Source organism: Aristolochia californica, unplaced genomic scaffold (assembly GCF_029961685.1).
Source record: "Aristolochia californica isolate CCGP_79_NKW_82.1479 unplaced genomic scaffold, dmAriCali1.0.hap1 SCAF_7, whole genome shotgun sequence".
Classification (NCBI taxonomy): Eukaryota; Viridiplantae; Streptophyta; class Magnoliopsida; order Piperales; family Aristolochiaceae; genus Aristolochia; species Aristolochia californica.
The window spans coordinates 8,242,705-8,253,055 of record NW_027182268.1 but is presented as its reverse complement, the minus strand read 5'-3'; the positions used below and the strand labels follow the sequence as shown (position 1 = coordinate 8,253,055).

The window sequence follows — 10,351 nt, the reverse complement described above, 5'->3', positions numbered from 1 at the left end:
TTTTCGTAACTAAACTCACTTAAAGTAACGGTTCCTTAAGAGTCTTACGTTCTATTCATTTTTTCGTACTATAAGAGGGAACAACCCTATGCAAGTACAGATGTACTAGCATATTTAGCCTTCAGTTCAAGTCCAATCAACCGTCACTGCCCATCTATTCGCCTCTATGTTCTCCAGATTTCATATCGAAGATCCACTTAGCCCAATATCTGCGATGCTTCGCTTCGTTCCCAAGTCATACTCCACTTCCTTGGTGGGTTTCTCTGTTCACATTTGACTCTATATCTATTTTCTCATACTTACCTGTTTGCACCCACTAAGAATCCATCCTTTGCCCCCAATAACTTTCTTCTGCTCATGATATCACGCACTGATGCCCAGCAAATTCGATGGAAGTACCGGGAAGCTTACCTTTATCTACCTAACCATTTCTCAATTGTACCTTCCCATCTGCTTCGTCCAGATTGCAACCTCTTAAAGCTCAATACCCAATAGTTAATAATGTGAATCGGCTTAATTCAGCTAACCCAGAAGAGTGGCTTCACGGATAGCTCTCAGGATCAGTTCACTTTTGCATATTCATATTTTCCACAGTAGAATAAAAAAACAGCAGTGTCTGCTGTATAAGATGACTTTCGAGTGAAGGATATTTGGGTCACTTTCAAAAAACTGAAGGAATATACATTTGTTTTGTTTGTGATGAGCACTATTGCAGGACATCAGATGTTCGGTTTGGTAGACTTCCTTTTGCATGACATTTCGTCTTCTTTGATACTTTTTTGACTAACGGAGTGAAATTTCCGGTCAGTCCCTGGCTTCTTCAACGGATAGACTATAACAAGAATGTATCAAAAGCAGATCTTGCTTGGTGAGTGGAACAAAACTGGTGAAGCTTCCACCACCATTAAGAATTTTTTGCTTTTAGACATGGAGAGAACTACCCTTCATCTACTAGTGGTTCTATTGGCCTTCTCTCACTTCATCGGCTTGGAAGCTGTCCCATTTGCAAGTAAGGCTTAACAACCAACTCCCTACTGACTCTGAACCTCTTCTTTCTTCTTAGTAATTTCTCAATTGTCTTGACAGGAATTCGAAGTCTATTGGAAGGACCACGGGACATGCTTGTTCCCATCAATACCAACCAGGTATGCCAGTCTTAGTAGTTGATTACCTTGATTCTGAAATAGCATTGCAATTGATTTTAGCCTTCTGAGGTAAAGTGTGTCAGAAAGAAAAGCTAAGTGGGAATTCTTTGTTCTTATAAAAAACTTAAGTGGAACTTTGCTCTATAATTAGAGTCTGAATAAAACATTAAGGAGATATTTTTGCCTATTAAACACATGTACATTTGAGAATTTTATTTGTAATTGGGACCTAATGTCTCACTCTGAGTAGTCTGTAATTGTGACCACACAAAAGCTCTGATTGTCCGTCTAAGCTATTTGTCTGACAATATGCACATTCCCGTCAAAACAGGTAACAGTAGCTGAAGGAACATTGGAAGAACTACTTATGGAGGGGAGGATGGATTTGGAGACTAATGATTATAAGCTTGGTCCGAATGAATACCACACTCCCAAGCCATCAGGAGGAAGATCAAGATAAGAGTGAACTTAAAGACTGGTGTACTGTGTTGTTTTAAGTAACTTTTTTTTTATTAAAGTAGAGTTTTAAATAAAGACAGTTTAGTTTTAGTTTGAGGGTTAGGTGTGCCTGATTTACTTTTGAAAGGGGAGAGATCCTTTGTGCTTTACCGTTGGTGTAATATGGTACATATTTAATCACACAGAGTTGTAGTGAGAAAGACAGTTAGCATATCATCTGCTGTTCATAATGAAAACCACAAGTGTCTCTTGTTTTTGAAGATTTTTATCCTTTTACTTGATTAAATATTATATTTTATTTCGTAATTTGATACTAATTGTGGATAGAACAACAACAAAAAAAAGACATCAGAGTGGATTTCACTATCAGTTTTAATTTCAAGAAACATTCACCTTGTCAAAAAAGATTTAAATCAACAAATATTCATACTTTGGTAGAGTTCTTACAGCTCCAGGGAAATGATAAATCCTCTCCTTTGTATTAGTTATAACACTGCAAAATAGCTGCTGATTGCATGACTTCATTGATAAGACTCATGAATCACCTTACTGACCCCTCTTGTGTCATCCATGATCCTCTAAACAAGCACCTTTTGCAGCAACTTTGTGCAAATAATTCATGTACAATATGAACTGTTTAATTTATTAGTGTACAAATGATCTGGTCTTTGTAGGGAAGCAAGGGTATTCAGTAGTAAAATATCTAAGACGCTGGGGTTATCCAAGCAACTATGGGACAGGTTTGGTTCCATGATTCTGCTCAGGTGCCGACTTGCTCAGTCATTTGTTAAGAGGAAGAATTTCATTGCAGTAGCTTTTGAATGGGGAGCACTGCACTAGCTGATTGGTGAGCTTCTGACTAATGCATCATTCCTTGCAGATTGGTGGTTTTAGTGTTCATCCTTCAAAAGAGTCTGAACAATGGTGCTGAAAATTGATAAGTTTGGTGCTGTTTTGTCACAAAATGACTAGCTACCTTAGGATACCTATGACCTAAATTATAATCTAAGGTATTTTAGAGAGAGGAAGTCTATCCATACTAACACCCCCCTCTGTGCCCGACAAGAGTAAATAGATGAATTGGTCCGAGGCATCGATTACATGAATAAGATTCAAAATGGGCTTCAACTTAGCTTTGTACAACACTAAGGTTGGCTTGGTTCCATCCTACAATGACTAGCCACCATTGGATTTTTTTTGTTTTGTTTTTGAAATGGTGAAAAGCTTCTATGAAGCTAATATATTTAATAGTAGAGCACTGTACAAGGAAGCCATCAATCTACAAGGGAAAGGAGTTTGTAGATACGAGGGATAGGCAAGAGACGTCCCCTTTAGCTAATGCATCAGCTAGGGAAATTGCAGCCCTTAATGTATGTTGTCACGAAACATCATAAGGCCTACAGATTGCTATGATCTCTTCATGAATATATCTGGAGTGGCAAGGGGGCTTCACTCTGCTCTTCATCCAGCTTATCGAAATGGAAGGATCCCTTTCAACTATCAAAAGGAGCTGCGAAATTCTTACAACTTGCAGCCTTGCCTTCATTGATATAAAGCTTCTCCCAAGCCCTTCCAGCCGAAAGTACCAGAGAAAACAAATTGGACAACACCATAGGAGGCTTATTACTCAACTTATAAACCTAATAAGATCCTAGGCATTTCACTTGTGGACATTTACTCTAAAGAAAGCTGCCACCAAGGAAATATTTAGCCTGCATGATTATTGTCTTAAGGATGAATAGTCAGAGTCTGCAACTAAAACGTCATCAGTAGACGGCCGATGCACTACATGGAGCTTTTGCTGTTCAAGTGAAGAAAATAAACTTATTCTGAGAGATGAAAAGATTTCATGCTGAAGGCATTATTAGGCTATCTAACATTATGACGCCTTCGGCCTAATGTATGGCATAGCATCCTGAAGAAGCACAAGTACTTAAAGAAATGTTAAAGTTGGGTTAAGGTCCATCCTAAAATAACTAGTCAAAGTTTAGGAGATCTCTTTCCATATAATAAGTACAGGATCATTCTGATCGTACATCAATGTGGCACCATTCTTTGATCCTTTGCCTCAATGGTCACATTGGGGGTAGGGTGGTTTCCTGTCTAAGGCCTTGGGTTCAAGTCTCATCAGGGATTATGGGGAGTGTATGCGTGTATATTCAACGTTCTAAAGAGAAAATGGGACCATTCTTAATGGGAGATAAGGTTTATCCATGATCTGTGGCACTTCAAGGTTCTTGCTGTCACAGACGATGGACATCCTCTCCAACATGAGATCAGGTGCCGACAAATCAAATATCTAAATGCGGTTAGAAAATAGGTATCAGACTTGGCATGATCAATTGTCCGCCGTATCACATATGTAGAGCTCTGAAAATGTTCTTTTGGTGAAGCAAGAGTTCAAACTGGCATTCTCTAATAATATATTTCTTTGCAATTCTCTAGAAATAACAGGAAGGAGATACAGAAGAATTCAAAAGAAACATAAAGTTGCTTTGTGGGTCAAGAATCAAAACCCAAGAAAGACTCATCTGATTAACAGCCTATGACGTTTCCCCTGCTCACTACATATGTCCAATTATTCTTCTAAAACACCTGGTAACCGTGATAAAAGGACAGGTTGGTCCTCTACTGAACAGATTGTACTCAAATAACGAGATTTTGGCCTACTAGACAAAGCTGCCCCACTCCCATCATCCAAGACAGAGAAGGCCAACACTATTATACCAAACTCTCTGCTTCTTCCACATCTTCTATAATTGCTACTTATAAGATAATGAGGCAACCACTAGTGAAGTTTCCTCTTCTATGCATGTGTGCATCATGTTGTTCTGCAAATATTAAGTATTTTGGTCTCTTACAACTGTAAGGGTGACAGATATGTTATATAATGGGCACTATAGGAGACCATAAATTAGGTTTGGTAAGCCTCCACTTGCTTTAATCAAATTTTTAGACGTTGGTGAAGATGTATTTGCAGACAACCCCCACATTCCTCGGAAAAAAAAAGTCTCCCTAAGTGGCTATAAAAGGAGTTTGAACCTGCTTAGTGGACAAACAAAAACTACTGAGTTCTAGTAGAGAGTTCCAACTTTAATACTGATGGAGAGGATCTCTCTGCTTCTGCTGCTAATTCTATTGGGCTTCTCTCACTTCATTAGCTTGAGAGCTGTCCCTTTAACAAGTAAGTTACCTTCAAAAGCAAAGCCTCAGCAGTCTGTAGTATTATTGGCTTTATCATTTGCTCTTCTTCTTATAGTTTCCTCCAACTTTTCTTTTGTGTTGACAGGAACTCTAACTCTAATACAAGAATCTCAAAGCCTGCTTGCATCAGGAAATACCCGTCAGGTAACCTGGATTTTGATGATTTTATGAAAATGTTTTCAACCCTTCATTGGATATTTCAGCAAAACTAGAAAGAAGGTACTCTAGAATTACCAGATAGGCATTTCTTGATTGAGATTTTTTAGTTTACCTCTGTATATCTTTGTACTTTATTACTCTAAATAAATGTTTTGGCTAAAAAGCACCAGTGGTGGATGGCAACAGTTAAAACTCAGTCATCAAAGTAATGCAAATCTTTCTCTGTGGAAGCAGGAAATAATAGCTGAAGAAATTGAGGAAGAACTACTTGTTGAAGGCAGGATGGCTTTTGAGAATACAGATTACCCTGGAGCCGGAGCTAATAACCACCATACTCCCAGGCAACCAGGGAGAAATAACTAAAGTAGCAGTTTGTATCAGTTTAATGTTATGTATAGTGAGGATCTTCATGACTTTCTTATAGAAGAAGAACCCCAAATTACATGTCTGTAGTCCTTCTACAATCTTGAAAGAGTTGAAGCCAATAATCAGAAGCAGATCACCCATCTCTGCAACCAGTTTGGGAGTAACATGGCAATACAACTTACGAAGAGGCAACTGTGAACTGCTGAAGCAGGTTCTTTAGATCATTAAAACTGAATGGTCTCATTGAAACTCGATGGTCTCTCTGCACGATGACTCTCCTCCACTCACTTTGTATTTGGTATACCTAATATATACTTTAATGGGTATTTTAGGATGAACTTGTTCTGGCCATAACTCAGCTCAGCCTTAGGATAGCCATCTGGAATCCATTGATACTCCTAAGCAAGACGTCAGGGTGTGATATTTGTCCAAGTGGAGAAGTAAAATATATTATAGTTTGATTTGTTGCACTAAACTATTAGATATTATTGAATCTTTATCACCCAGAACAAGAAGTGAAATCATGACACATGGTTGAGTTTTTTTGTAAAGGAGACAAAAAAAAAAAAAAAAAAAAGGACAGGGAGTGAGTGCTTCAGCTTGTCCTTTTCTATTCATCTTGGGCCCTTAATATTTCATCCTCAGGCAACTGTGGTCCTTGCTTTTTGGTTAACTGATGTATCAATTCAAAACTAAAGATCTCCATCTGTTGCATGTATCATGCAGCTAGTTATATTAATTGCAAAAATTTCATATTTTAAATAGTATATTGCCATGCCTTAGCCTGATTTCAATCGGTTTCATATTGATCAATAAAGATCTCTAATCCTTTTAGTCACTGGTTTTGAATATCAAGATTCAAATAAACCAGTATCTTCTGAAGTCGTATAAAAATTTGAAGATGGAGATATGAGATGCAATAGGTGCATCAAAATTTGAAAATGGAGATATGAGATCCAGTAGGAAACAACAGGAAATGGGGGAACTTGCCTTACCATAAGCAATATTTGAGTCCTTTTTAGGGGTACAAACAGGGAACTTCCCCTGCCACAACCTGTCAAAGGTCCGTGCTGGGTGAGGGAAAAAAATTGTACAGGGTTGGGGGTGGTGTGGATGAGTTCTTCTGATCATTACATGTAGGGCTTGTTATTGTAAGCTCCTTTATATTCTTCAAAATTTAAGAGGGTTCATGAGAAAAATAAAAAGTTGGGCAACTAAAAAGAAGTTGAGCCGGAATAAAAAGTTTTCAAATGCTCACCCCCAATCCCATCTTTATGCACCCTTAGTAGTTTTTTCTAGAGTTGGATACATGACTCTTATTTGCATATAACATACACGAGGGGTTATTAAGATGCGTATGGTGACACATACGAACTCTCAAAGTTCAATAAAATAAACTTATTGAAGATTAATAGCAACAAACTACAACTTAATTGTTTTTACAACCAATTAAAACTCCATAATTTCTACTATATAAACTTATTTATCCTCTCCTTTGACACCCTAATGATCCACATGCTCTACAAGGCTTTTTGTCAACCTTCCCTTTAATGGGACTGTTGTGACCCTTCTCAAGAATAGACACTACTAACCCATCAAGGTGCTAGAGAACAAGTTAGTTGAACTACTCTTTAAGGCCTTTTCAAAAGAATTGTGGCAAAAACTGTATTTAGTGCTTTTCCAAGTGGGGTTGAGGTGGTACTCACTTTCCAAAGTCACCATCTTTCAGTCTCCTTCAAGCTTTTTTAATCAAAATGAAACTTTTCCTTCCATGGGACCCATTTGTCATTAATGTCTGAGAGACTTCTTTTGTTTCACTTTCAGCTTACCAACAAATGTTAATGGAAGATTAAACAAGATCTAATTACTTAGCAAACTGAATAAAATATTGTTTGAAGGGATGAGCTCATTGTAAAATTTAAGGTGTTATGAACAAGGTTACCTTTTAACAAACTTATAGTCCTAATCTTTCCAGTAATAAGAGGAAGAATGATGTCGTGTGTTCTGCAGCAAGCATTGAATCATTTGAGAGGATGAACAAGATAAGCTTTAGTCCTATTCAACCAAGGTGGACTATGAGCATCATCTAGCTATTTTTGAACAGTACTGGAACACCCTGTTGGCAAATTACAGAGCAAAATGGAGCAGAACTCCTGTAGCTGATGTTATTAGCATAATAGTGCCTCATTCTGTGTATGGAGTATGAACGGTCCCAAACCACTGTACTATTTGAAGTTTGAACACATGTAATGTGGCCGACTCTTGCAAAATCCAATCCTCTTCGGTTTCTCTTTCACGAGGAGAAAAAGTCATCAGCTTTTTGTGTTTTTAACTTTTTATCACTGTCATGGGGGTTTCCCCTCCTAGAAGATAAATGGGTTTCTTGAACAAAAAGCAAAACCAGAAGAATTCTCTTGAAGGGATGACTTGAACTGGGATAGTTCGCAAAACCAGCGTTCGCAAATCACACCAAGAATCTTCTGTTTGCGTCTGCTCATCTTTTTGTTGAGACTTAACCTCCAAGTTCTGTGTCTGCTGTGACCAGTAATTGGTTATGTATAGATTAGTCAGAAACTTGTTGTCATCCATGACTTGTCCACTTTGGCAGTTTTCGTTGATTTTTTCCCTTCATTCACATCATCATTGAATTGTCTGGAGTCAAGAGTGATCTGCCATCTCCAAGTCACCGACTCGACTCAGTGGAATCTAGCTTTTGAAGCTGAGCGAATCGTACTGGGTCGGTCGGTGCGCTAATTTCATTTTTACTGCAGCGGGTTATCGTGAAAGACCAGTCGTTGGTCGGTGAATGCGTCAAGTCCTCAACTAACCATCTTGGATCAATGACCACATTTTCTGAATATCACAACCTTCCCCGGATTTGTCCTTTCTCTAATTTTCTTCAGCCGGCGCAACAAATCCCGATTACAGAGAGAGCATCATTAGTCTCGTCTATCGGCCTGCTCGTGATATCAACTGCCAAAGAGAAGTCTGTGGTAGGGGCGGAAGAAAAAGGTACAGGGCTCCCAGTTTCATCAAAATCCAAGAATTAGGCGGACGGAAACGCATATACCGTATACTGTTTGCTATCTGGGTCTGATCTGTTTTGGGTTTTTGATTGGTGCACTCGGCTTAAGCTTCGGTTTTGTTGTCTGGGTTCTTCTCGGTGTAGTTTATCTCCTTCTATCAGTTCACTTGTGCAACTGGACGACAATCGCGCCCAGGTTTTTCTTTTTCGATAGATGGGCATGGATTTTCTCGCGTAAACCGATTTTGATCGCTGGGAGATTGTCTATACCGGAGGTTAAATCGGCGGTTGCTTAATCGGACTGCAGATTAATTTTCTAGTCACTGAAGCGGAGACAGAGTCTTGGACTTATTAAGAGGAGGAACTATTGCTTCCCTGAATATTAACTCTGATTCTTTTACCCGGTGTACTTGATTTAGTTTGGATTGTTTTCAAATTCCACATCTGTTCTTGATTCGTCTCAATTCCCAAGAGATGAATTTCGACAGACATCATTTGTTTGATGAAAAAGTCGCACTTTTACATTCAGCCGGGTACTTGTTCCTTTACTAATTAGCTATTCCTTGCGAAATTCGATTCTGATTTTGGACTGGGGGAGTTCGATTCCTCAAACTATTTAGGTGGATTTTTGCCAATGGTCAATTACCCAAGCCTGGTTCCGTCGACCAAGTCATTCGATCATCAATTAAATATGGCGAATTCTTATGTTTCAGAAGATCAATCTACTCACCCAAGGCAGCTCCATCAATTCCCGAGGCACAAGAAACAAGCTAATCAATCAAGCCTGCTGAAGATGCCACCTTGTGAGGGTTCCCACTTGGCTGCGCTTGATATTTTAATCTTAATTGCAGTTCTAGGCTCTTGTGGGTTTCTGGTGTTTCCGTATGTCAAGCTTTTCTACCATGGAATTGCTCAATTTGGAACTCTTACCGTCTTGACTGTGAGAAGCGAGGTGGTCCAGGCTCCAATGGTCTATGCATTTCTGGGACTTAGTTTCCTTTTTGCAGCAACAGCAGTTTGGGGAATTTTTTTCTGTACTGGGAAGAAATGTCACAATCCCAACTGCCGTGGGCTCCGAAAGGCAGCAGAGTTTGATATCCAGCTAGAGACAGAGGAGTGCATTAAGAGTTCAAGCACTAAGAGTGATGAAGCCAAAGGACTGTTTGAATTGGGTGAAGGGTATCACAGGGAACTAGAGGCTGAACTGAAGAAAGTGGCACCTCCAAATGGAAGAGCCGTCCTTATATTTCGAGCAAGATGTGGATGTGCTGTTGCTAAGCTGCAAGTTTGGGGACCCAAGAAATTGAAGCAGATCAAAAAGTAGCTGGAGGAATGGACAATATGGCTGTCACTGTAGCTGTTGGCTGCTATATTTCTTTTCGTTTTCCTTTTCATTGGGATTACTACTCACCAGACTTCTTACTTATATGAGTTAATAATTTTCATAATCAGACAATACTGTTATTATTAGTTACAGACTGAGCATTCACATTTCAACTAATAAGATTGCAAGATGAGCTTCAAATCAATTACTAAGATTGTTACTTTTTACATGAGAATGTAAGGTGTGGGAGGTCAAATTTTCTTGGGAGTTGTTTATGCTTGCCGATGAATTCCATTTTCTCTTATTGTTTGCCAGTAGTTAGGGATTAGAATGACATAGATACTGGAATTGGCCATTAGTATACTCTCATATTGTATTCTTTATGCCTTTTTCGTCTACAAGGTGGTAATATTGTCTTGATTTAATTGTTGTACATTTTCCTTTTCTCTGGGTAGATGACTTTGGTATTTTGTTAAAATACTACAATTCTCATTAAATTACTTGAACTTTCTGTTATTGTGCGTATAGTCACAAAGGTTTGCAAGGCTTCCAATGGCCAGCAATTCACTTCTGTCATATGTCTGTATTCCTTAGGGATAAAATTTAGCTATGCTTTGGTAGTAAGAACAGTCTTCTGTAGTAACCTGATGAATTTTTAGATGCCATCAG

The 10,351-nt window shown here is 38.7% G+C and overlaps 1 protein-coding gene across 1 annotated transcript; it reads left to right on the top strand.

The window, feature by feature from the left end:
- The first annotated feature begins 8,170 nt into the window (after positions 1-8,170).
- LOC137936971 (uncharacterized protein At5g19025) lies at positions 8,171-9,877 on the top strand. The gene has a single exon (XM_068781961.1). It carries the CDS (start codon positions 8,993-8,995, stop codon positions 9,680-9,682), a length of 690 nt encoding a protein of 229 aa, XP_068638062.1. The 5' UTR covers positions 8,171-8,992; the 3' UTR covers positions 9,683-9,877.
- Positions 9,878-10,351: the final 474 nt, after the last annotated feature.